The sequence below is a fragment of the Bos grunniens genome, chromosome 25 (genome assembly GCF_055505025.1).
Source record: "Bos grunniens cultivar Pamir isolate PY7600 chromosome 25, Bosgru_T2T1.0, whole genome shotgun sequence".
Lineage (NCBI taxonomy): Eukaryota > Metazoa > Chordata > Mammalia > Artiodactyla > Bovidae > Bos > Bos grunniens.
Window position 1 is genome coordinate 28,306,119 of NC_141189.1, and position 26,077 is coordinate 28,332,195.

The window sequence follows — 26,077 nt, forward strand, 5'->3', positions numbered from 1 at the left end:
CCCATGTGTGCATTTTTTAAAAAAGATGTCTCAGAAACTTCCAAAATGCTTAGAAAAATCATCAACTCTGCGAGGCACCCCTGATTTAAAACAAATGTCTCTTGGCAGGAGTGGGGGGAGGGGAAAGTGAGAAATAAACACAGCCAGCACAGCCAGGTCCCCAGACCTAGATCACCACTATTTTAGAAACATTAAAATGTGTTATCTTTCCTTTAAAATACAGACAGATCTACACGTTTAAAGCTAACTTTTGTATGCTATCACATAGGAACACTGTTTTTGTTTGAAAATGTAAAGCATTCTAGAGAGGCAGTATTAGCAATCTGTTTTTTTCCCACCACATTCTTAAAGATCCATGTGACGGATCCTCGGGGTGTGAGTTATTCCCACAGAAATCCAGATTTCAACAAACTCCCCAAACAAACTCTGCAAGGGAATTGCAAGGTCTTTCCAGCAATGCCCTATCTTCCTGCCCGTCTCACACTCAGGGATTATGCGGTGTGCAGTGGGTCACTGCCAGGGTGCTCTGACCCCTCCCCAGAGTCTTCCCTCTCTCACATCTCAAAAAACATCTTAGGGTGTAAGCAAGTGAGGACGGGATGTTCTAGATTCAATCAATAATTAGCCAACTTCTACTCCTTTTAAGCCCGATGCTATTCAACCATGCTTGATCCCCCAAAGGGCAATTTCACACGGTCTAACCTAATACTATTACTAATAAAACTGTTTCCCACACTCATCACCCGGGGGCAGGGGTGAAGAGAAGCATGTGACGAGAACACTCAGGAGCCAAGGCCGCCGTCACCGATGGTCCTGTATCACCAGGGGCATGGCGGAAGGATGGCCCTGCGGTATCTCCCGACTCAGAACTCCCTGCACCTGCGCTTCAGCGGCCCCTGCGGCAACATGCGGGCTGACCGTGCTCCTCTTTCTAATGGTCCTTCCGTCCTCTCCTCTCGCCACCTCCAAGCCTCCCTCCCGTGAGGCCGGCGCCGGGCCCCACCGCCCCGCTCCGGGAGCCTCCCCCACAGCCCCGCGCCCACCTGTTGGCCACGATGCTGGGGTAGTAGGCCTTCTGGTTCTCGTCCACCTTCAGGTCGCTCTGGCGGATGAAGCGTTCCTGCTCCTCGAAGGCGCGGATAACGCTGACGCCCAGCAAGGTCTCGTTGAAGTGGGAATAAACCGGCGAGCGGCTGACCGACTCCAGGCGCTTCAGCTGCCGGGAGGAGGCCACGTAGAACCTCTGCGGGAGAGAACGGACCGGAGGTGGGCGAGGGGCCCCTCATCCCATCCTTCCAGGGCCATGCTGGAGAAAGTCTGGACGTAAATGACCCCTCTGGGGGCGGAATGCTGGACCGGGGCTGCTTTCACCCGAGGAACGGCAGGTGTACTGACTACAAGAATAACCAGGGCGGCAGCAGTGATGATAATAATAGCTCACGCTCCAGTGGAGCCCGGATCTCTGGTAGCTCAGCTGGTAAAGAATCCGCCTGCAATGCAGGAGACCCTGGTTCAATTCCTGGGTTGGGAAGATCCACTGGAGAAGGGCTAGGCTACCCACTCCAGTATTCTTGGGCTTTCTCTTGTGGCTCAGCTGGCAAAGAATCGCCTGCAATGCAGGAGACCTGGGTTTGATCTCTGGGTTGGGAAGATCCCCTGGAGAAGGAAAAGGCTACCCACTCCAGTATTTTGGCCTGGAGAATTCCATGGACTGTACAGTCCACGGGGTCGCAGAAAGTCGGACACGACTGAGTGACTTTCACTACACTACACGTGGAACCCAGCATCCCAGCATCGCTTTAAGCACCTTCACAGCCATCAGCTCTTTAATCTTCATCAAAAACCTATAAGGCGCTCAATCCTGTTTCACAAGGAGTAAACTGAGGTCAACCTCTTCCCTAAGGCCATGTGGCTAGGAAGTGGCAGAGCTGGGATTCAAACACCAACAGTCCAGCCTCAAAGTGTTGACCTCAACACGGCATGGCCTCTCTGATGCCACGGACCTCGAGAGTTTATGGACCCCACAGCGTTGCTTTAGGACAAGCAGAGCTCAGCATAAACCCTGCCTCTGCCTATCCCCATGGACAGAGACCACATCCACTCTACTCCTGCCCTAACCCGGGTGTTCAGCTCGTTAAGAGACAGAACAAGAGCCCACTGGGAGCACTGAGGAGCTGTGACAGAGGCTGGACTGGCCATCTGAAGACACCTCTGTTCTCCTGGCTTCAGTTTCTGCATCTGTACAAAAGGATCCGCTGAGACCGAAGTTCCCTCTCCCGGATGTGCTGAAGATGTAACATGTCTGCACTGGCTTCAACAGCAGAGCCGGGCAAATGAACACAGGTGCTGAGGGACATGTCTTCTGCCTCCTGGGCTGTTCTGGGTGCCCTGGGCCATCTTTAGGGGCAGAGACCTTCCATGGAGAACACTGAACAGAGTGGGTGGCTCTTACGGGTTCTCCAAACTTTTTTCTGGATGTCAGTTCACATGAGAATTTGAACCACATGTTGGGGAGCCCTCTGGGGGCCCCATAAACTCTGAGAACTAACCCAGGGGTCACACCAACCCAGGCCACCTCAGATCAGGGGTTCTGCCAATCCCTGCACATGGTCAGATGCCACCTGTCCTCCGGCGGCTCTCACTGCCTTGGGACACAGTCCAGACCCCGTGGTCTGGCTCAAGGACCCTGGCATCCGCCCCCATTACCCTCTCCTGGGATCACCTCCTCTCCCGACTTTCTTTCCTCCTGGGTGGAAACTGCTCTAAAATGTTTGACCTGCTCAACTTACCCCAATTGTCATGTCCTCTGAATTTTATTTCCTCTAAAAAGTGAACCCAAGACTTATTTTTGTTATGGAATAGTCTGATTTAAAAAAAAAAATTATTATTAGCTTTCCTTTTAAGCTCTATTCCTGGAGAGAATCCACCCCATGGACTCACCTGATTCTTCCAAGGAGTGCCTGGTGCTCATGAGTGAAAATGAATGTTCAACCTACACCTGTCTTGTGCTGGGCTTGGGCTCAGAGCTAAGACACTAAGGGAAGTGCCAGGGAATTTTCACAGATGCCATGCAATTCCAGGGGTAGAAATGACTTATTCCAACAACCTGGAAGCCCCAACAGAATTCCACATCACCTTACTTCTTACATTCCTTTTCCTAAAACTGACTTGCAAACACTAATGTATCAGTTCAGTTGCTCAGTTATGTCAGACTCTTTGCAACCCCATGGACTGCAGCACACCATGCTTCCCTTTCCATTACCAACTCCTGAAGCTTGCTCAAACTCATGTCCCTCGAGTTGGTGATGCCATCCAACCATCTCATCCTCTGTCGTCCCTTCCTCCTCCTGCCTTCAATCTTTCCCAGCATCAGGGTCTTTTCCAATGAGTCAGTTCTTTGCGCCAAGTGGCCAAAGTATTGGAGTTTCAGCTTCAGCATCAGTCCTTCCAATGAACACCCAGGACTGATCTCCTTTAGGATGGACTGGTTGGATCTCCTTGCAGTCCAAGGGACTCTTAAGAGTCTTCTCCAACACCACAGTTCAAAAGTATCAATTGTTCAGCACTCAGCTTTCTTTATAGTCCAACTCTCACATTCATATATGACTACTGGAAAAACCATAGTTTTGACTAGACAGACCTTTGTCAGCAAAGTAATGTCTCTGCTTTTTAGTATGCTGTTTAGGTTGGTCATAGCTTTTCTTCTATATTTGAAAGTGAAAGTGAAAGTCGCTCAGTCGTGTCCAACTCTTTGCAACCCCATGCATGGACTGTATAGTCCCTGGAATTCTCCAGGCTAGAATACTGGAGTGGGTAACCTTTCCCTTCTCCAGGGGATCTTCCCAACCCAGGGATGGAACCCAGGTCTCCCGCATTGCAGGCATGTTCTTTAGCAACTGAGCTATAAGAGAAGCCCTCTTCTATATTAGTGTATATTAATTATTAATATAGTATAATTATAGCGTATATAATATACTGCTGCTGCTACTGCTAAGTCGCTTCAGTCGTGTGCGACCCCATAGACAGCAGCCCACCAGGCGCCCCCGTCCCTGGGATTCTCCAGGCAATAACACTAGAGTGGGTTGCCATTTCCTTCTCCAGTGCATGAAAGTGAAAAGTGAAAGTGAAGTCGCTCAGTCGTGTCCGACTCCTGGCGACCCCATGGACTGCAGCCCACTGTCCATGGGATTTTCTAGGCAAGAGTACTGGAGTGGGGTGCCATTGCCTTCTCTGATATAATATACAATTCATGTATATTAGATATACACTAATGTATATTCATTTAAAAATTTTTTCAAGTGATATAGATAGGATGATTAGAAAAACATTACATTAAGTCCATGATCCTGAGATAAGCATACTCTGATTTCAGTGTATAATGTTTTAATTCTTTTCCAGAGAGAGAGAAAGAACACCCACCCTTACACACATACATCCTTAAAAGGCACTTTTTGAGATGCAACTTACTTCCACTGGAAAGTGTACTAAATCTTTACAGCTTGGTGAATTTAACATTTATCTACACCTGTATATGCACCACCGGATCAGAATCTAGGAAATTCCCTCACATTCTCTCACAGTCAATTCCCCGTAGAGCCACTATTCTGACTTCTATTTCATTGCTCATGCCTGTTCTTCAGCTTCATAAAAACAGAATCACACAAATGTACTCTTTTGTGTCTGGCTTATTCTGATTGATATAGTATCTCTGAGACTCATCCTTCTTGTGTGTATGAGTAGCTCATTCCTCTTTACTGCTGGGTCACATCCTTTGTATAAATATACCACAGTGTATGCATCCATCCTCCTGTGACGGACATTTGGGGTAATTATGAATCAAAACGCTAAGCACATTCTAGCCCATTTGTTTCTGTGATACAGTCTCTTCTTTTTTTTGTTGTTTTTAAGTTTATTTATTTGGCTGTGCCAAGTCCTAGTTGAGGTACGAGGGCTCTTCGCTCTTTGCTGTGGCACATGGATCTTCAGTTGCACCATTCAAACTGTTAGTTGTTTTATGTGGGATCTAGTTCCCCAGGCAGGGATAGAACCCAGGCCCCCTGTATTGGGAGCTCAGAATCTTAGCTGCTGGATCACCAAGGAAGTCCCTCTCCTAGCATACACACTGAGTGAGACTGCTGAGTTAAAGGAAATCAACCCTGAAGATTCACTGGAAGGACTGAAGCTGAAGCTCCAATACTTTGGCCACCTGATGCAAAGAATCGACTCACTGGAAAAGGCCCTGATGCTGGGAAAGACTTGAGGGCAGGAGGAGAAAGGGGCAACAGAGGATGAGATGGCTGGATGGCATCACCAACTTGATGGACATGAGTTTGAGCAAACTCTGGGAGAGGATGAAGGACAAGGAAGCCTGGCGTGCTGCAGTCCAAGGGGTCACAAAGAGTTTAACATGACTTAGCCACTGAACAATATATAGTTAAAAGCTATGAAAAAAATTCTCCCATGATCTCTAAGGATTAGTAAGGCCGTGTTTTCATTTTTCTACCTCCATTTCCAGTCCTGCCCACGCACATTACGCATTTTGTCTTAGTTATAATGACAGTGTGCCGACAACATGGGTCTTGGCTAACTTCTTTCCCTTTGTTGTTTAAAAATAAAACTGTTGGTGCCGAAACAGTGTGTTCCCAGTTCTCCTGTTAGAGAGATGTCAGCAGTCCATTGCCACATTACCCACGGTGTGCTCAAGGCCCTGCTGCTGGCAGGCATCTGAGCTGCCCCGAACGTCACCCTGGGCCTCCTCTTTTGTTCTTTTGAATTGGGTCCTCCAGGAAAAGGTCCAGCCAGGGTCAGAACACGGGTAACATTTTTGATAAATGCAGCTGGAGGACTTTCCACAAAAGCTGGCTCAACTTAAAGAGAACACAGAGAGGGTCTGGGAACTGGATGTGCTCTGATTCCATCTTTGTTCACACTCACCAATGCTGGGCCACAGCGTGATGCCCAGCCACAGTGTGTTAGGGTGTGGGGTCTGGCTGACCCGGCCAAGGCCTCCAGGAACCCACACCAACAGGCCACACACAGTGCAATGTGAGGTACAGAGCACCCTGTGGCTTCTTATTCTTATTTTGTGCAACAGTTATTAGGCTCCCATCTAAACAGCAGTCCGTTAGCGTGTACGCTGCAGCTGCTTTTTTTAATTAAAAAAAAATGTTTACTAACATACATGTATTTGATGACTCTGAATTTAGAACACTTAGAATCAGCATGAGCAAGGTAAAAAGGTGTCCTTTTCAGGGGCAGGAAAGCACATCAGATGTGAATTCACATTCCCAGTTCTGCCCCCTGGACCTCAACATGCTGATCTGTTAACTGGAAGCACCACAGTGAAGCTGACGCAGCCATCAAATGCTCCCTTACTCTGTTCACCTTTCTTGAGCTTATTTGTGATGGCTGGAGCTCCAGCAGCCATCTTGGACCATGAAACCAACTTAACAACGGAAAGCAAAGATGATAGAAACACATACACAAAAAAAACCCCAAAACCAAACAGTGAAGGACTCTGAAGCTACCAAACTCATGAAGCTGTCAGATGTGTGCGTGCGTGCTAAGTCGACTCAGTCATGTCTGACTGTGTGTGACCCTATGGACTGTAGCCCACCAGTTTCTTCTGTCCATGGGATTCTCCAGGCAAGAGTACTGGAGTGAGTTGTCATGCCCTCCTCCAGGGGATCTTCCCCACCCAGGGACTAAACCCACATCCTTATGTCTCTTGCATTGGTAGGTGGGTTCTTTACCACTAGAGCCACCTGGGAAGCCGGAAGCTGTCATATCAGCCCTGAATAGCATATTTCTAAATTTCTATTATGGCTTCCTTGGTAGCACAGATGGTAAAGAATCTGCCTGCTATGCAGGAGACCCAGGTTCAATCCCTGGGTTGGGAAAATCCCCTGGAGAAGGGAATGGCAACCCATTCCAGTATTCTTGCCTGGAGAATCCCATGGACAGAGGAGCCTGGTGGGCTACAGTCCATGGGGTCGCAAAGAGTCGGACATGTCTGAGCAACTCACACTTCCACATTCACTTTCAGATCTCTATTACAGGGGAAAAAATATCACAGCTGTTATTATTCATGTCTCTATTATCTGCCCTGGAGAAGGAAATGGCAACCCACTCCAGTACTATTGCCTGGAAAATCCCATGGATGGAGGAGCCTGGCAGGCTGCAGTCCATGGGGTCACAAAGAGTCGGACATGACTGAGCGACTTCACTTCACTTCACTTCTTCATAAACTAAGCTAAGCTAAGTCGATTCAGTCGTCTCCGACTCTGTGTGACCCCACAGAGGGCAGCCCACCAGGCTCCGCCGTCCCTGGGATTCTCCAGGCAAGAATACTGGAGTGGGTTGCCATTTCCTTCTCCAATGCATGAAAGAGAAAAGTGAAAGTGAAGTTGCTCAGTCGTGTCTGACTCTTAGCGACCCCATGGACTGCAGCCTATCAGGCTCCTCCGTCCATGGGATTTTCCAGGCAAGAGTACTGAAATGGGGTGCCATTGCCTTCTCCGTCACTTCTTCATGGCTGTAACTTATTTCCTTTTAAAACTTTCAGCTTAATAAAATCCTTATTATTAGGAAAAAAGGATGTCTGGTTATTGCAAGCTGAAAACCACCAACTTAGGTAATCAAGACTGACAAAAACAAACCTTAACCCTCCTCTGAGACATCCTCCACAGCCTCACGCTGGGGAAACTTAAATGGTCCCCATTTAAGTTAAAAGTAAAATAAAAAGTTTAAACCATTTAAACTTAAATGGTTCTCGCGGGACAGCGATACACAGCAGGGCTCATCCTGGACCCCAGGACCCATCTCTCACCTGCACGAAGAAGTAGATGAGGCCCAGGGGTGGGATGATGACGGCAGCCATGGGCGTGGCCAGCAGGATGATGATGCAGGCGCCGATGACATTGAACAGGGAGCCCATGAACATCTTGATGACCTGCGGGATCATCGAGTCCACCGTGTCCAGCTCCTTGGAGAAGCGGTTCACCAAGTTCCCGCTGGGGGTCCGCTCGAAGAAGCTTATGGGCGACCGGAGGACGTTATGCAGTAGGTCCAGGTGCAGGCGGCGGGAGGCGAAGATGCCCCCGATGGACACGGCCATGGAGTAGCCGAACACCGTGATACCTACAAACACTCTCGCGTCAAACTCCATGGCAGGAGAGGGACCGAGCAGGGGCAGGGGCAAGGAGCCATGTGACTGTGTGGACAAAGCAGCCTGGACTCCCAGCTTCTAGTAACAACCACAATGGTGGCTATTATTAACCCAGCACATACTATGTGCAAAACTCACCGTGTCTTTTATGTGCATCTAATCCTTTTGAGGACCCTGTGTATGTTCTATTAGTACCCATGTTACAATATGGAAGAATACTGGCTTGGGTAGCCTCTCCTTTCTCCAGGGGAATCTTCCCAACCCAGAGATCGAACCCAGGTATTCCGCATTGCAGGCGGATTCTTTACCAGCTAAGCCACCAGGGAAGCTCAACTGAAGCTCAGGTGGGTGAACTCCTTTGCCCTCAGGAAGAAGAGGGTGGGCTCTGAGCCACACTACCTTGCTCAGTGCCAGCTCTGCCATGAATAAGCTGTGTGACTTTGGGCAACTTACTAAACCCTTCTGGGCCTCAGTTTCTGCATCTCTAAAACAAAGAAAAATGAGCTCCTACCTCATGTGACTGCTGCAAAAGTAAAATAAAACACCGTGAAGTGTTTACAACAGAACCAGACACCAAGTAAGTGCTGTCAACGTTAGCTATCACTGGTAATGCTGCTGTGCCTGGGGATCTTTTCGGGACCACAGGAAGGGTATACAGAGGATTTCTCAGCATCCTCCCTGTTAACCTCTGAGGCTGCACCATCCTCCATTGTGGAGGCCACGCTGGGCACTGCAGGACGTCTAGCAACATCTGGCCTCTAGATCCCAGCAGCACCTGCCCCCGTGGGGAAGTTGTGCCAACTCCAAGTATCTCTAGATATGACTAAACTCTAAGTATTTCTAGACGTGAGGGTAGCACTGCCTGCGTTACGAACCACAAGTAGAAACTAATTCCCATCTTTGGGCAGAAGGCAAAAGTCCACAAACAGGACTTCACAGAAACTCCATCACCCTGCCAGAAAAATGAGGGGCAAGGGTCCTTAATCACCTTCTGTTTCTCAACTTAACTCATCTGCAAAATAGGCACGGTGGAGCTCCCTTCCCCTCTGTCTCCTAGAGCCACACGAAACAGAGCATTCGAGAAACGTTCATTCTACAAATATCTGAGTGTCTATTATGTGATAGTTAGTGTTCATGTGTATTTGGCTTGGTTTGTGGGTCTAAATCCTGACAAATTGGGGGACCTGATTCTATTAACAAGAAATAGAAGTGGCTCCAAGTGCCAACAGCAGGTGAGGGGCAAGGGAGGCTCACCTTGTGAAATGCCCAGGGCTCCATAGACACTCAGCCGGACTTGCGTGTGCTCCTGGGTCCCGTTGACAATGGGGTCATCCGTCCAGAGACTGAGCCAATAGTTAGAGACCAGGGAAGCCACGTGGTTACACAGGAAAAGGAAGATGCTCAGAAAGGAGATGAAAAGTCCAATCGCTTTCATGTAGTCCCAGTACACGGAGAGCTTGACCTGAGACCAGGAGAGAAGGCACCTTACAGAACACACCCCCAGCCATGCCTACCCAAGGTCAGCAGCCTCAACAGACCCTGTGCAGTTCACAGCCCCCACCTATTCTCAAGCCTATAATCCCTTTCCCCTTAGTTACTTGGCAAAGAAATCAGCAGAAGCAAAGGTTTCTGCCCTCATGGAACTTCCAGTTCAGCAGTGACACAGGCTTTCATCAAATAACTGCCCAGATAAATGTATAATCCCAAAGAAGGGCTGGAAGTGGCACATGATTCCACGGGAATGTATAACTGGGTATCCTGACTTAACCCAGGGTGGAGAGGAATCAGAGGAGGTTTCCATAAGGAAAGGACATCAAAGAATTAACCAGGTGAAAATGAAAAATAAAAAAAGCATTCCAAGCACAGGGACAAACACGTGCAAAGGCCCTGAGGTAGGAGGGAAGCAGAAAGGAGGCAAGGATAGCTGGAGCACAGTAAAGCTGGAGAACAGGGAGTGGCTGCACCACACAGGACCCGAGAGATCTTGGACAGGATTAGGTTTTACTCCAGGACTATCAGGAAGGCATCGAAGAGTTTGAAGAAAATGGGAAGAGGGGACATGTTGCCTAGCAACCATGACCAAGTGTCACATCTACTCCCCACACCCTCAGTCCTCTGAACACTCAACACCAATTCCTGCCTGTCACAACTGGCCTCTAAGCGCTTGGTGCTTGCTCAGCCTGTTTCCAAGCTCCATGGAGTGACAGCCAGGGGCCTCTTTTACTCCGGTGTCTCCTGTGGAGCCCCGCGTGGGGTCCATGTAATTTACACGTGGTCACTCAAAGCGCAGCTGCACACCACGGCTGGGTGCAGTGCGCTCTGAGTCAGCCTGACACCCAACCTGCGTGCTGTGGATTTGGCAAACTCCGGGTATCTTTCCCTGTGTGTGCGCTCCCTGTCACATCGGCTTTTCATGAGGGTGGACTCCTCATAAATGGGATTAGTGCCCTTATAAAAGGGATCCCTCACCCGTCTGTCATATGAGGACGCTGTGAGAGGATGGCCATTTATGAACCAGGGAGCTCTCTCACCAGACATGGAATCTGCTGGCGCCATGATCCCGGACTTGCCAACATCCAGAATTATGAGCAATAAATGTATGTTGTTTCTAAGCCACCTGTACCATGGTCTTCTGGTACTAAGGGACTAAGACAGGTATTAAAAACAAAGCCCCAGCTGAGACCTTCTCACTGATCAACAGGCACACCTCAGACACTTGTAGGCTTGGTTCCAGACTACTACAATAAATCAAATATCCCGATAAACTGAGTCACATGAATTTTCCAGTTTCCTGGTGCATATAAAAAGCTATATTTATGCTATACTGAAGTCTATTAAGTGTGCAATAGCACTATGACTAGAAACACAATGCACACACCTTAATTAAAAAATACTTGGTTGCTAAAAAGTGCTAATAATAATTTAGGTCTTCGGTGAGTTATAGTAGTAACATCAAAGATCACAAATATTATAATGCCAACATAGTATAACAATAACAAATATAATATTTTATATAATAACAGACTATAATAATGATAAAGTTTGAAATATTCCAAGAACTACCAAAATGTGGCACAGAGAGCCAACGTGAGCAAATGCTGCTGGGAAAATGGCACTGATGTTCAACACAAGACTGCCACACACCTTCAATTTGTAAAACACAGCATTTGTGAAGTGCAACAAAGCCAAGTGCCATCAAACAAGATCTGCCTGTAATAAGGGCAAATATAGAAAATAAAAAGAAGTGAAAGATAATCTTTTCTGATGACACAATTAATGTTCTTCAGGGCTGCGTCTGTGATGACTTGAAACCAACCCACACACAGCTGACCCCTGTGAGGCTGCAGCCTGGATTCAAGGCATCACGTCATCTATGGCCACCAAGGCCCCAGCTGCTCAAAGGAGGCAGCGGTCAGGCAGGCAGAGACTACAGATGCCAACCCTGGAGTCTGAGTGTTGGGTTCACATCCCAGCTCCGTTGCTCACCAGCCGTGACCTGTGGCAAGTCACCTTGGCCCTCCACCCTGGTTTCCAGCTGGTTTCCAGCGCTTAAAACAGTACCTTTGCAAGCCTCCTGGGGAGGAAGACATAAGCCAAGATGACCACAGCACCCCGCCCAGGGCCCAGCCCCTGCAGACGCACAGTGACCTGACCGCCGTCCTCACCTGCCCCGTCTGAGCCTTGTCCGCCTCCACGAGCTTCCAGGTCTCCTCCGTGGGCCCGGGCTTCCGCAGCTCGGCGGTGCTGGTGTGATGCCGGCTCACATCCCCGCTGTAGGAGGAGGAGCTGCTGAGCTGCCTGGGGAAGCAAGGCACACGGTGTCCCCCAGATGAAGGCCCTGGGCAGGGTCGGTGACCTCGCCCTAAGCACCAGGCCTCGTTCACACTCCTGATAATGTAGAGGAGACTCATAGAGGAGGGGTCTGGCCCCAGGATCCCATGGGAGAACTATTCCTTTAGGCAGATTTTATTCCAAAAGCATCTCCTCTCCATCCCTACCCCGTGCTCATCAGCTTTATGAGGATCATGACAGACCATCACCCAGACAGCTTTCCTCCCTGGGGAAGTGTGTGCTTGCGGGACGACGTGGGGTTATGTTCATATGTGTCTGCATGTGCACACGGCTCAAATCCACATGAGCAAAGGGATGGCGTACAACTTCCATCTTGTAGTCAACTCTACTGCCTTTTTGGTTTGTCTGCCCCGATGCAGTGAGTGTGGAGGTGGGAGAGGCCCAGGGAGCTGGGGACGGAGGGGTCCTCCAGGATGCGGCCATTTATGACTGAGGAACCACGTCCTGCCAGAAGCCTCGTGCGTTTGGAAGAGGATCCTTCCCCAGACGAGCCTTCAGCTGAGACCCCAGCCTGGCTGATGCCTGGGGTACAGCTTTTGAGGGACCCTGAGCAGAGGAGCCAGCTAAGCTGTGCCCAGACACCCCGACCCACAGGAACTGAGATGACAAACCACTAAGCTTGTGACCACTTGTTACACGGCAATAGAAAAATGAATACCCAGTTTCTGTGTGTTTCTGCTCCGTCCACCCATGGTGTGCTACAGCAAGCGTCCTGTGGTCACCTGCTCCAACATCCCAGGACTGCCTGCAGGCGCCTGCCTCATCTCAGCCAATTCTTACCTTATGCTAGCCGCCTGCACAGAACAGGGCAGTGCCCCTTCAGCCCCCCGCATGCTCCAGGCGAGGCACTGTTATGAGTGCTGCACACACACGCCGAGCTCACACCCTGACTGTTGCCCCAGCAGAGAAGAAGTGTGCCGTGTACAACACACAGCTGGGCCCAGGAGGGGACTGTGGGCAGGGTTCTGAGGGGCACAGATGCTCAAGCTCATTTTCTTCCCAGCCCATGTCTGTGAAATCCCCCCACCCCAAAAGAAGTAACCCCAGGCAGCTCCAGCTCACCTAAATAATAACTGAGCGGCATTTACTGAGCGCCGAAGGCAGGCGGCACGGTTCTAAGTGCCCACATGCCATATCACAGAGGCCTTCCTACAATCCTACACGGCAGGGGCACCAAAGACCCCATTCGACAACGGAGGAAACCAAGACACCAACAGGTCAATGCCGCTCCTCCAATTACCCTATGATCTGACCAAAAGCAACCTTCTTTAAAGCACCAAAGCATAAAACTTAGGAGCACTGGCTCAGAGGCTGAACTCGGGTTCAAATAGTCAAGCCTGGCTTCTCTCTGGCTGTATGGCCTGTGGACAGCTCTCAGTCTGCCCACCTGTAAAATGGGAAGATGAGAGAAACTACCTCCAGGTTTATGGACTATACAGGACTTGGCACTGCGCCTGGCTCCTAATGGCACATAAAACGCAGCTGTTATTGTTACTGTGACTATTTTGAATTGGCTGTTGGTTCTTATAGCCTCAACATTCCAGGCCCTGCTGAGTGACTTGAGCAAAGAGCCACGCCATGTAGGGACCTTGAGTGTCAGAAGTGCAGACGGATGGTTAAATCCAACCGTGAGGCCTGTGTGAGCCATGCCCCCTGGCAGGAGCACAACGAGGCTTCCCCTTTGGGCCTCTGCTCTCTGGGAAGTGAGGTTCCGCCAGGATTCGGGGTGGGGGGGCCGGGGAATCAGAAGCTAAAGGCTTTTTTTTTGGCGGTGAGCCTTGCTGCGGACACCCTGTTCCTCCACCCTCCCCGCTGGCAGGGGGAGACACGTGGTGCCGGGAAAATCCACAGGGTCCCCCAGCCTGCTCCACCTCACCTCTGCATTTGCTTCCCTGCAGTGTCTGTCACCAGCATGCCGTTCTCCATCTGTTTCACCTCCTTCCCTGGACCGCCGACACCTGCTAATCCTGGCAGAAAGAGGAGGGGGCGGATGGTGATTTCAAGGGCTGGACACCAACACCTGTCACCGTGTGGGGAGATGGCAGACAACCTGGCCACCAGGAAGCTCAGAAGGCAAAATCTGCTTTGCAGCGGCCACAGACAGGCTTCCCGGCTGGCCAGCTCTCTTGGGGATAGGGATGGTGTTTTGCAACCATCTCAAGAGCCCTGAGTAAGTACCCTGTGCCAGCAGCGACCAGCAAAATCCAGTTCTGCTGATGGTCTCTTGGCTGTGTGCAGCCTGGCTCATGGGGTCAGGATACAAATGAACCATGCAGGGGAAAGGACACACTTTTCTGGTCCCCAAGCATCCCAGACAGGGGTGAAACCCCAAATAAATAACAACTCCTATGGACAAGGGCATCAGACACTGGAGTGCCAGGCGCCCCCAGACAAGCGGTTAACCCATTGGTTGCAGGATCAAGGGGAGGTCCTGAAGATCGGGGTAAGGGGTTACCTGGGACTGCTGGGGCAGTGGCTGTTCTCCCAGTAAAATGGAACTATTTCAACAACTGATACAGGCACCATGGGCACACCAGCCGGATATCTGCTCCAATGCCAGGAAGTATCCGCCCAGCATTAACACTGATCCCTGTCACCTTAGAGACAGCGGACTGACTGTCTCACTGACATTTATTCAGTGTCAGCCGCTGCACTCTGCTGAAATACATTATCTCCTTTAATCTTCTGACAAGTCAGGGATATGTTTATTACCGCCCACTCTGCACTGACTTCCTCACTCTTTGGTGCCGGGAGACAGAGAGCAGGAGAGAGAACGTAACGTAGGACTCCGAAGGGCTGACCCAGGCAGAGGATGCAGGAGAGAAGTTATGAAAGGGTATGAATACACAGCCGGCAGCGAACCCGGCCAACATGCTGATGCGACATGAATTAAAGCAGAATCCAGAAAGAGTGACTCTCTCAGGCAACAACCATGGGAAGTGACAGAGGATGGCAAGGAAGCAGGGCTGGGGGTCGTTCCTGGGCTGATGGGGGGGCCCTGAGCCGGTGATTCTCAATCTTGGCCGTGCGTGAATCATTCCCTGGGGCCGGCCCTGGTCCCTGCACTGACTCTGCCAAGGAGGCCAACCCCATGCTGCGAGCAGTCAGGGGGCTGGGATGCGTGGGAAGTGCTCGCTCACCTCTTAGCTGTGTGAACTGGGGAAGCAATGAACCTCTCTGGGCCTCACTTTCCACATCTGCAGAATGGGAGGAACAGCAGCACCAGCCCCCATGAGCAGGAGGAAGAAATGACACCGCGCTTGGTGAATGGAAGAGAGGACATGGTGCTTACTGTTATGTGCATTTTTAAACCTGTCCCATAGATAAATCTGGGGCACATCCACGACTGAGAATCACTGCTTTAAATGTTTCCTTTAAAATCAGCATCTTTTTTTTAATTGGGAAAAAATTAAAACTAAAACAAATGAAAATGAAGAGTGATAACAGGCAGGACTTCCCATGCAGCGGCCTGCAGACAGAGCACACACACATGCAAAGCACTGGGGCCCAAGCCTGACCTTGACTGTCTTCCGCTGTGCGGGGGTGGGGGTGCTTTACAACACTCCCAGAGACCCCCGTCTTTCAGCAGGTACTTCAGCTTCAGAGAGCCCCCTGCCCAGCTGCCCAGGCACCCTCTGGAAACCTGAGCCTCCCCCCCTCCTGCTTCACAGAGAGTGGAGGTCCTTACAGTGGTCTCCATGGTGGCCTCTTCATCAAAACGCTATTAGCCCACTGGCGATACACCAACTGGGGCAGCTGGAAAACCTTTGTCTGCAAGGGAGGGACCGTGAGTCCCAGGAGGAGAAAGGGAATGTGTGCGCTGCATCATCCTGTTCTTTGCAGGGGACTTGCCCACTTCCCCAGTCTCCCAGACCTGTCTCCCAGGATGCCCAGGCTTCCCAGCCAAGGGGGAACCTGCCGAAGGTCAGCCCATCAGGACCCCTCCCCCAGAGGACTTGAGTGGTGGCTCCACAAGGACCAAAGATCTGTACAACTGCTCTGTCCCCAAAGGAGTCTCATGTCCAGAGCTCCCAATGCCCAAGTCTTGATCATCCACTTTTGCCTTTGATTTCTGCTGTCTGCTTTTGATTTCCTTTTGCTACTTGGAATCTTTCTGGTAAACACCCTTGTTTAAGTGGCCAAAATCAGCTTCAGTCGCTGTCAAAAGGGGCCTCGGTGTGAACCCCCAGCCACACACTGCTGGCTCTGGAAGGCAGGAGGCATGGGTCTGCTCTGGGGCCAGTTCATGCCTTTCTGTCACTAGAGGAAGACTGGGCAGCCTTTCCCGCTCAAGTTCTTCTAGAAGACATGCCACCTCTGGCACCTGCAGCTACTCCATGAAGGGCTCATCACCCTGTGCTTGGGTCTTAATCATGCCCAGGAGGTGTGGGTGGGATCGTAATAACCAAACTGTTACCATGCATCTTCTACCTACTGGGTGCTGGGCATTTCAAAACCAGGATCTCTTTCAAGGCTCCCTGGCTGTGGTCATCTGACCTGCGACAATACAGCTTAGTCAAGGTCACTCAGTTGACCAGTGAGAGATGGGGAGATTCTATCTGTATCCCCAAGGGACAACCACAAAGCTGGCACACAGTAGGTGCCCAATAAATGCTGGATGAATGACGGAAAGGGATGGAAATGCAGACATTCAAGGGCCCCTCCTCAGGCATGCAGCAGCAAGACAAGTCATGTGCAGCCTCGCGCTGCAGGCACAGCCAACTCCAACCCGCTGTCACTGACCTTCCTCCTCATCCACCACGTTGATGCCTAGGAATTCACAAGACCCAAGAAAGTGTTAAGAACCAAGGCAAAAGAACCCTCCCCGTGAGACCCCCATTTAAATGCCCAGAGAGGGTGGATGAATGTTTTTCCTTAAAGGTGAGGGGCAAGGACAGCTAAGGGACCTGTTGCATTTGCGCCTCGGTTTCCCCGTCCCACGTGATCTGGGTGTATCCCTGACAAGAACAGTACTGCCTGGGGCCGGCTCCCTTCTCTAAAAGCTGTAAGTGTTCAAACATAAGACAAGCTAGAAAAATGCAGACTGACCTTCTGTCTTCACGCCTGTTTTCCAGGCAGCAGAGGGAGAGAGAGAGAAAGTATTACAGTGTGAAGGGCAGGCGTGCCAGCCAGGAGGTGGCACAGGCCCCTAGCCAGTCCACAGTCTTTGCTTCTTCAAGGGCACGAGCACCTTGCTCTGAGCCAGTTCCACGTAGAGAGAAGGGGGAAGGGGTGGTGACTCAGCTCAGATATCATCTTGGACCTTCCCAGGCTAGGACAGGGACCCATCTCAGGGTCCTTCCAACTCCCCAGGCTCACCTCCTTCACATGTTTAGCACCGTGATGCCCTTGATTACTTAGCGTTTGTCTCCAACGCTTTCCAAGGTCTTATCTACCACTCTATCCCCAGCACTTTGTGCATCTGATGGCCATGTGGGGTTGCACAGGATGTGCACTGCACAATCCACGGGGCACCATTCCACATGGTAGCTCAAGTACCAGATGTCCCCGTGGCACACAGCAGAGAAGCAGATGGACAGATTAACAAATGAATGGCCACGTGAACAAGCAGAGATGACCTTCCAATGCCGGAAGAGGCACCGTATCAGACACAGTGATGCCATGTCATAGCCCAAGTCCACAAAGCTGGTTTCTGAACCAGCCCTGAGAGAAATGTGTAAAATCAGCTCACAGTTGTTCCCAATCTGGGGTATACACACAGCTGTGTTATTGTCCAACCATTACGCAGGACATGCCTTAAATAATAAAGATGTAACTCATTCATTCACTTATTTAAACACACTCTCTGTGTATCTGTGATGTGCCAGGCACTGTTCTCAGTCTTGGGGACACAGAGGTGACCAAAAGCCCTCACAGAGCTTGGATTCCAAGGGAGAGAAAGAGACTATAAGGTAGCAGATCCAGAATTTACCGTGAGGCAGCATTAAATGCTACAGAGAAACAGAAAGCCAGGTAAGGAGAAAATATGAATGGTGCGGGGGTGGGGGAGTTGGGAGAGGGAGGATCACGTAAAATAATCCAGAAGCAAAGACATAAGACTTATAACCCAACGGGCTCTCCCTTGAGGGCTTCCGAGCACCAGGGGACGGGGCTGTGATGCTGGTAACCAGGCACCTCCTGGCCCTTGAACCACACAAGCGCTGCCTGGGCCGTGTGTTCGGCTGGCCGCTCATCCTCAAGGCTGGCAACTCGCAGGCTTGCTGTTTATTCTCAAGAAGGTTCTGGAACTCTGCCTGGGCAAGAGCCAGCAGGCAAGCTTCCCCCTTGAGGGAAGAATTCAAGTCACTGCTCTACAGGCAATGCCGGGTTTCTGACCAAAAACGGAATCGACTGGCTGCATCACCCGGCCCGAGCCTCCCGCCTCAGCCCTGCAAGTTCTTCAGACTCAAAAGGGGAAGAAACACGGACGCTGAGGACAGAGGGGAGGAATGAGCCGTCAGTCTGACGGGCTCTCCAGCTGCTGTTCGGAGCTTACGACTGACTTTTGCAGCAAGGGGAGGCACCTGGGACCTAGTGTGAAGAAAAGAAACAAAAAAGAGGGGCAGGAAAACTGGCGACAAAAACGCACCCGAGGAAAAGGGTCCTAAACGAAAACGACAGGTGGGAAACAGGCCAAACGCCAGGGCAGCTCCCCTCGTGGCGGTGGGAGAGCTGAAGCACGTTCTTTTTGCTGCTTCTTGGAGCTTTTCTAGCGTTCGCCGTGGTCTACAAGCAGCACATATTGATTTTATAATCAGGTTAAAAAAAGTTCACCAAAAGTACGGAAAAGAGGGGAAAACGACTGAGTGACAAGGTTGAGAGAATAAGACTGGAATAAGGTTTCGAAAAGCGGTCACATTGCTGGAGTCAAGGTCTTTCTCCCAAGATAACAAAGGAAGAGCCTGGGCAGAAAGAAGTCAAAGCAGAGCGGCTTCCACACCCTCGGCACCACTGACATCGTAGCGGGGTGATTCTCTGCTCCTGGGGGGTGGCAGGGGCAGGGCAGAGGCGGCTGCCCTGTGCATGGCAGAGTGTTTAGCAGCATCCTTGGTCTCTCCTGATAAGATGCCAGGGGTGCCCCCCTCCCTCGTTATGACAACCAAACACATCTGCAGACATTGCCAAGTGTCCCCAGGAGGCACAAATGTTTGCAAACTGCCATTCTAGGTTTTAGGTTCCTAATAAAGTCACCAGAGTAAATAAAAATGTTCTATACCTTTCAGGTACAAAGGTTAATGAACTACTTTGTCAATCTCTTTGCCAACAAATAGAAAGTCTCCTAGAAACAGGATAAGGCATATTGCCAGGGAGGGAGTCAGTAGCCCCCCCCCCGACCCCCCGCTCCCGACCCCACCCCCATCCCAAGCCTAGCTCCCATTCTCCATCTGAGAGACAGAATTCCCCCAAACCAAACATTCGCCCTCCAGCCTGGGTGTTCTGCAAAAGACGTGATTAATCCAACACGGAAACAAAAATTTCCCTTTAGAAGGAGCCAAAAATGTGTTTCAGACAAATCCAAGGTCACTGGCACTGGCCACAGCTGAGCAAGACTGGACCCTGACGCCAGGCCTTATCGCCAGGGTCCCTCCAGAGAGGCGAAAAGACGGTGGGGGGAGAGAGCAAATTTTATTTTAGACCCAGAGGACCTTTGTGACCTGCCCTGCAGGGTGCTGAGTGGCTAAATTGGGGAAATGACCCCACAGCGGTGCAAGGGCGCTGGATGGTATTTTTACCACCAAAATTAAATGCTGACGTGCACACACAAAAAATTTTTTAATTGGCAGCATCCCATGTTCTGCATAATCTGCTTTGGATATGTGTGTGGCTGGGGACGAAGAGAAGGGGGAAAAAGAAATCCCTTCTGTGGCCAACAGGGTGCAAGGACTGTCCTTGCTCACCTGGATAGAATGGGGAGAAGAGAGAGAATTCATTCTGAGGGAAAAACTGAGATAATCCATAATTACTCACCTGGATAGAATGGGGAGAAGAGAGGGAATTCATTCTGGGGAAAAAAACTGAGATAATCCACAGAGCGTTATTTTTGCCTAAATATAGCCCACCAAGCAGATGCGGGAAATGTAAGTTATTTGAAAATTGCTACCATGCTTTGTGTGACCTTGGCTTGACTTGGGCTAAGAGACAATCCAAGAAAGGAGACTCTGTAGCAAGAGGAGAGCTGGTTAGACTTACAGCAGAACTTTCCGACCACAGGAGCATAGACATGTAGAAACTCATTCGATTGGGCGTTAAAATACTAAGAGGGAGAGTTGGCTATCTCATGCTGGCGAAAGAAAATACTTTTCTTTTAAAACCTCTAGGGTTCGCAGCAGCACTATTCATAACAGCCCAAAACTGGAAACAGCTCAAGTGCTCATGAGCCGTTGAATGGATAAATAAAATGTGGTGTGTCTACACCATGGAATATGATTCAACAATCAGAAGAAACGAAGTGCTGATGCAAGCTTCCACAGACGGACCTCAGAAACGTCATGCTAAGTGAGAGAAGCCAGTCACAAAAGAATTCTGTTCATACAGAAATGTTCAGAGTAAGACAAATCTACACAGAAAGGAGATCTGTGTGGTGCCCACTGTGACATATAGAAATACCAAATCACTATATTGTACACTGGGAACTAACACAGTGTTGTAGGTAAGTTATGCTTTAAAAACAAAATAGAAACAAAGACCAGATTTGTAGTCACCAGAGATGGTGGGGGGAGCAAGAACTGGATGAAGGTAGTCAAGAGGCACTGCTAAGTCGCTTCAGTCGTGTCCGACTCTGTGCGACCCCATAGACGGCAGCCCACCAGGCTGCTCTGTCCATGGGATTTTCCAGGCAAGAGTACTGGAGTGGGGTGCCATTGCCTTCTCCTAAGAGGCACTAACTGCCAGTTATAAAATAAGTAAGTGCTAGAAATATAATGTACATCATTAATATAATTAAAACTGCTTAGTAATTACTAAGAGATCTCATCATAGAAAAAAAAATTCTTTTTCTGTTTCTTTACTTTTGCGTCTTTATGAAATGATGGATGTACACTAAACTTCTTGTGGTCACATTTCAGGATGCACTAAGTCAAATCCCATGCCTCAGATTTACACAGTGCTCTTTGTAAATTACAAATCAGAAGCAATTACAACTCAAAAATCAGAAGGAAAAAAAGCAGATTAAGTGGTTGCCTAGGACTTAGAGGGCAGGGAGGAAGTGGGGAGTGGCTGCCAATGGATGTGAGGTTTCCTCGAGGGGGTGAGACTGTTCTGAAATTCATTTTGGTGATGGCTGCACAAATAAAATACTGGAGTATTTCTAAAACTCACTGAATCATATGATGTGTGAATTATATCTCTATAAAGGCCTTATTAAAAACCACTAAGAGTCGGACACGACTGAGCGACTTCACTTTCACTTTTCACGTTCATGCATTGGAGAAGGAAATGGCCACCCACTCCAGTGTTCTTGCCTGGAGGATCCCAGGGATGGCGGAGCCTGGTGGGCTGCCGTCTATGGGGTCGCACAGAGTCGGACACGACTGAAGCGACTTAGCAGCAGCAGCAGCACCAGGGGGACTTCCCTGGTGGTCCAGTGGTTAATACTTTGCTTCTAATGCTAGGGGTACAGGTTCCATCCCTGCTTGGGAGCTAAGAACCTACATGCCTTAGGGCCAAAAAACCAAAACAGGAAACAGAAGCAACACTGTAACAAAGTCAATAAAGACTTAAAAAAAAAAGGCTCACATTAAAAAACAAAACAAAACCCCAAACCACAAGGACTCCAGCAAACTCTCACCCAGAGGAATGAAGCTGTGCAATCAGGCTGTGGGCCCTCCCCCCCTGACATTCATTGGCTTCCCAACTGCAATGAGAACAAACCCCAAACTCCTCACGCTGAAAGACCAGGACGGGTAAACCCCTCGCCAGCCTCATCTCCCACCCTCAGCCCTTGCCCACCATGGTGTGGCCACACTGGCCTCTTCCCTGTTCCTTGAACAGACTGAGCTCATGCCGGGCTGAGGCCTGTGCTGTCACCTGCGTCACAACACTGCTCCCCACAGAGGGAACCCCGACCACGCTGCCCGAGGTGCCTGAACCCCCAAATTCTCCAGCCCCTTGCCCAACGTGCTCTCCTTCACAGCACTTAATGCTGCACAGAACCATTTCCATTGGCTGACTGCTGCCTTTCTCTCCCACTAGACTCTGAGCTCCGTGAGGGCAGGACTTGCCTGGATCTTGCTCACTTCTGTCTCCCCCAAATCTAGAACGCTACTAGTTTAAGGGCCAAACTACATCCCCCACCAACTAAATTCATACATTGAAGTTCTGACCTCCAGTACCTAGGAATGTAACTGCACGTGCAGCCATGGTCTCTGGATGTTAACTGTTCACATGAGCTCCTGAGGATGGACCCTAATGCTATATAACTGGTGCCTCATAAGAAGGGGAGATCTGGAGACAGACGCACACAAAAAGAACACCATGTGAAGAGGAAGGCAGAACTGGCTGATGCTCCTGCAAGCCAAGGAATGCCACAGAGCGCCAGCAACCACGAGATGCTGGGGGACAGGCATGGCACCCTCATGGCCCTCAGGAGGCCGCCACCTTGATCTCAGACGTCCAGGCTCCAGGGCTGTGAGACAACACACTCCCATTGTTTAAGCTAGCGGGACTCTCATTACAGTAGCCCTAGGAGAACAACCGAGTGTTAAACACATGACTGAGTGCTCGGTGAGCACCAACTGAATGACTAAATCAGTGAATGGCAAATAGCTCTCTTAGTGCTCAGCTGCATTCACAGAGACAGGGATCTGCCTGCCCCTGGCACATGAGGGACAAGACCCCGTTTTTGTTTTAATCTTTTAGTTTAGCCACACCACTTGGCAAGTGCGATCTTAGTTTCCCAATCAGGGACTGAACCTGAGCCCCCTGCAGTGGAAGTACAGAGTACTAACCACTGCAGTGCCAGGGAAATCCCGGGACGAGCTTCTTGTAAGCCTCAGTTTCCTCCCCAGTGGACCGGGCACCACCATCTTCCCTCCTTCATGAGAAGCTGTGAGGAGTGAGTGAGCCAACGTGATGACCCCTGTCAGGGACACAAGCCCTGGTCAGCAGTCAACACTCACTCACTGATGTGCGTGTCCTCACATCACAGACACCCAATGACAACTCTGCCCACAGGAGTTGTGCAACGGGACAGTCCTGCAGCCCCAACCAGGGGGGTGGGGGGTGGGAGACAGCCTATCTGAGACCTGCCTGGGGACTGAGCATGTAACAAACACGCCCCAGGGGCCCAGGGAGTCTGTAATTAGTTCCTGGAAGAGGGAGATCACAGCAGGACAGGCGATCTCGCTTTAGTTCCACTCTTTAGCAACAGCTGAAATCAAAGCAGAAAAGGCATCAGATGACTTCTTTCCTCTCTGTGTAAGGCAGGTCAAGGCTCCTGGAGGGTGGGGGAGCACCAGCAGAGGATCCGTTCCAGATGCCCATCTGACATAAATACAGGGCAGCCCGCAGGCCGACCGATTCCCTGAATTTCAAACCAACTAAAGGAGAGAATGGGGCTTCCCTGCTGGCTCAATCAGTAAAGAAACTGCCTGCAATGCAGGAGACCTGGGTTCAATCCCTGAGTAGGGAAGATCCCCTGGAATAGGAAATGGCAACCCATTCCAGTATTCTTGCATGGAGAATCCCATGGATAGAGGAGCCTGGTGGGCTACAGTCCATGAGATTGCAAAGTCACGCACAACCCAGTGATTAACACACATACACATAATAAGAGAGAACAAGATTCTTAGACACCTCACCCTGTTTGCTTCAAATAAAGACAGGGGAAGGCCCCAGCCCGGAATTCAGAGCATGCTCTTGTGAGGACAGAGCAGGTGTGGTGGCTGAGAAGTGGGCAGGTCTACCTGAACCTGCCAGATGCCACATGCGTAGGGTATCAGGGGGCACTCTTCCCAAGAAAAGTAATAGCAGCAGCTGTCACTGGCACTGTGCCAAAGGCTCCAGTAATCTAGCACATTCAGGCGCCAGAAGGTCGGGTCTGTTTTTCACTGCTTCATCAGGAATGGCCAGACATCACACAGCTGGAAAGAGCAGCAGCTGAAACTGGAACTCAGGTCCTGCCAACCTCCAACCTGCAGGCTCAACCACCAGGTTTGGCCTCATGACCCGTGTCACTGCCTCAATGGGCATGAATGTGAGCAAACTCAGGGAGACAGCAAGGGACAGGGAAGCCTGGCGTGCTGCAGTCCACGAGGTTGCAAGGAGTTGGCTACAACTGAGCAACTCATCGACAACATGGTGAACGTGCCACTGGCTTCACAGCCTCTTGGGAGTCAGGAGGACTGTAATTATCACTACCTCCATCTTTGTCATGAAACCCCTGTAACTCCACAGGCCCAGAGATATATTGCATTAAAGTACCGGGACTTGTGTCCTGTTCTGCTGACCCAGCTCTCTAAAGTATTGGGACTCCCTCTCAATTCAGTCCTGAAAGTCCTTCCAGATGGTTCCTGAAAGGCCCTGGCCTAGCCCCCCACCTGATGCCCTCCTGAGCTTCCAGGGCAGCTGGTGGGAACTTTCAGGGGAGACCTGGGGCCGACCGGGCACCACCCACACCGAAGGCCCACACAACCCTACCGTCCTCCGGCTGCCCCTGCTCCTGCTCCGCGCTGGCATAGGTACGCAGGAACTCGGCGAAGGCGCCGTCCCGAGCCAATAGCTCCTGGTAGGAGCCCATCTCGGAGATCTTGCCGCCGCTCATGACTATGATGACATCCATCTGGGGCAGGTAGCTGATGGCGTGTGTGACCAGGAGCCGTGTCTGCAGGGAGAGCGGAGACACGGCCATATTAGCGCATGCGCGCAAAAGGAATCTCCCCCCACCCCCCGACCTGTACATGCGCCTGGGATGCAGGCACACAGAAGCATTGCAATCTGCAGGCTGGGAGCTGGGGCGGGGTGGGCAGGAGTGAGGGAAACAATGATCCTTGCTTCAGATTCTAGGGTCCAGACAGATATGAGTAAAATGCTGTGTGCTGTATTGTGAGCAGGTGGAAGCAAAGGGGAAAGGATACTGAGATGGGGGTGGGGGGGGTTGCAATTTTAATAAGGGTGATGGGGGAAGTTGGTTTTGAACAAAAATCTGGAGGAGATGCAGGGAAGGAATCATCCATGTGTAGATGAATAAAAGAATGACACTCCTGCGAAAAACTGTGCATGCTGTGACTTGAGTGTTTCAAGTTTCCCCACCCCCAAAAGACTACAGCGCTTGTACATGGGTATCTTTTATCTAACTGAAAGTCTGGGAGGATGTGCATCAAACCGTTTACACAAGTTGGCAGACTTTTTCTTAAAACAGCCTAATGGTAAACATTTTCAGCTTTATGGCCTGTCTGGTCATACACAAGACATAAACAGATGGGCTGGCCATGATCCAGTAAAGCTTTATTTATGGAAGCGGATGTGTAACTTTAATACAGTTTTCCTATGTCACAAAATATTTGTCTTCAGAATTTTTTTCCAACCACTTAAAAATGTAAAGATCATTCTTGGCTGGTGGGTTGCCTACAAGACAGGCAGCAGGCTGGATTCACTGGCCCCTGCTTTCGAGAGCAGCTAGGGCTGCAGGATGAGGGAGAATTTTTTTTTTTAACTTTACATACACTCTCTGGTTTTGTTACTATGGGCATGTATTTCTTTCACAACCAAAACAGGTGTTTAATATTTAAAAATTAAACAGAATTCTTATGGGGTGCAGGGGAATGCTTACAACAGATTAAGTGGCATGCTTATTATATGTGTGTATGTGTATATATATATGCATGATGTGATAATCATATTAAAAAGCTTATACAGAACTTCCCTGATGGCCCAGTGGTTAAGAATCCACCTGCCAGTGCAGGGGACACGGGTTTGATTCCTGGTCTGGGAAGTTCCCACATGTGAGGAGCAACTAAGCCCTTGTGCCCTAGAGTCTGTTCCACAGCAAGAGCAGCCACCACAATGAGAAGCGCGCATATGGAAACTAGGCTGTAGCCAGCCAGCTCCAGGCCCTCCCCA

The 26,077-nt window shown here is 50.2% G+C and overlaps 1 protein-coding gene across 4 annotated transcripts in view; it reads right to left on the reverse strand.

Annotated features, from left to right (window-relative positions):
- ABCC1 (ATP binding cassette subfamily C member 1 (ABCC1 blood group)) overlaps window positions 1-26,077 on the reverse strand; it is a 155,416-nt gene that overhangs the window by 9,598 nt on the left and 119,741 nt on the right. For 2 of the 4 annotated variants that reach the window (XR_015154669.1, XM_086375612.1), the window contains exons 19-25: window positions 24,656-24,839; window positions 16,763-16,789; window positions 13,896-13,986; window positions 11,833-11,965; window positions 9,422-9,629; window positions 7,829-8,139; window positions 1,044-1,243 (exon numbers count right to left, since the gene is read on the reverse strand). Coding sequence is in view for 2 of the 4 variants with exons in the window: in XM_086375612.1 (XP_086231738.1) it covers window positions 1,044-1,243; window positions 7,829-8,139; window positions 9,422-9,629; window positions 11,833-11,965; window positions 13,896-13,986; window positions 16,763-16,789; window positions 24,656-24,839 (1,154 nt within the window). In the remaining 2 variants the exon portion in view is untranslated. The remainder of the gene's footprint in view (window positions 1-1,043; window positions 1,244-7,828; window positions 8,140-9,421; window positions 9,630-11,832; window positions 11,966-13,895; window positions 13,987-16,762; window positions 16,790-24,655; window positions 24,840-26,077) is intronic. The other 2 variants (XR_015154670.1, XM_086375613.1) reach the window with 1 other exon arrangement.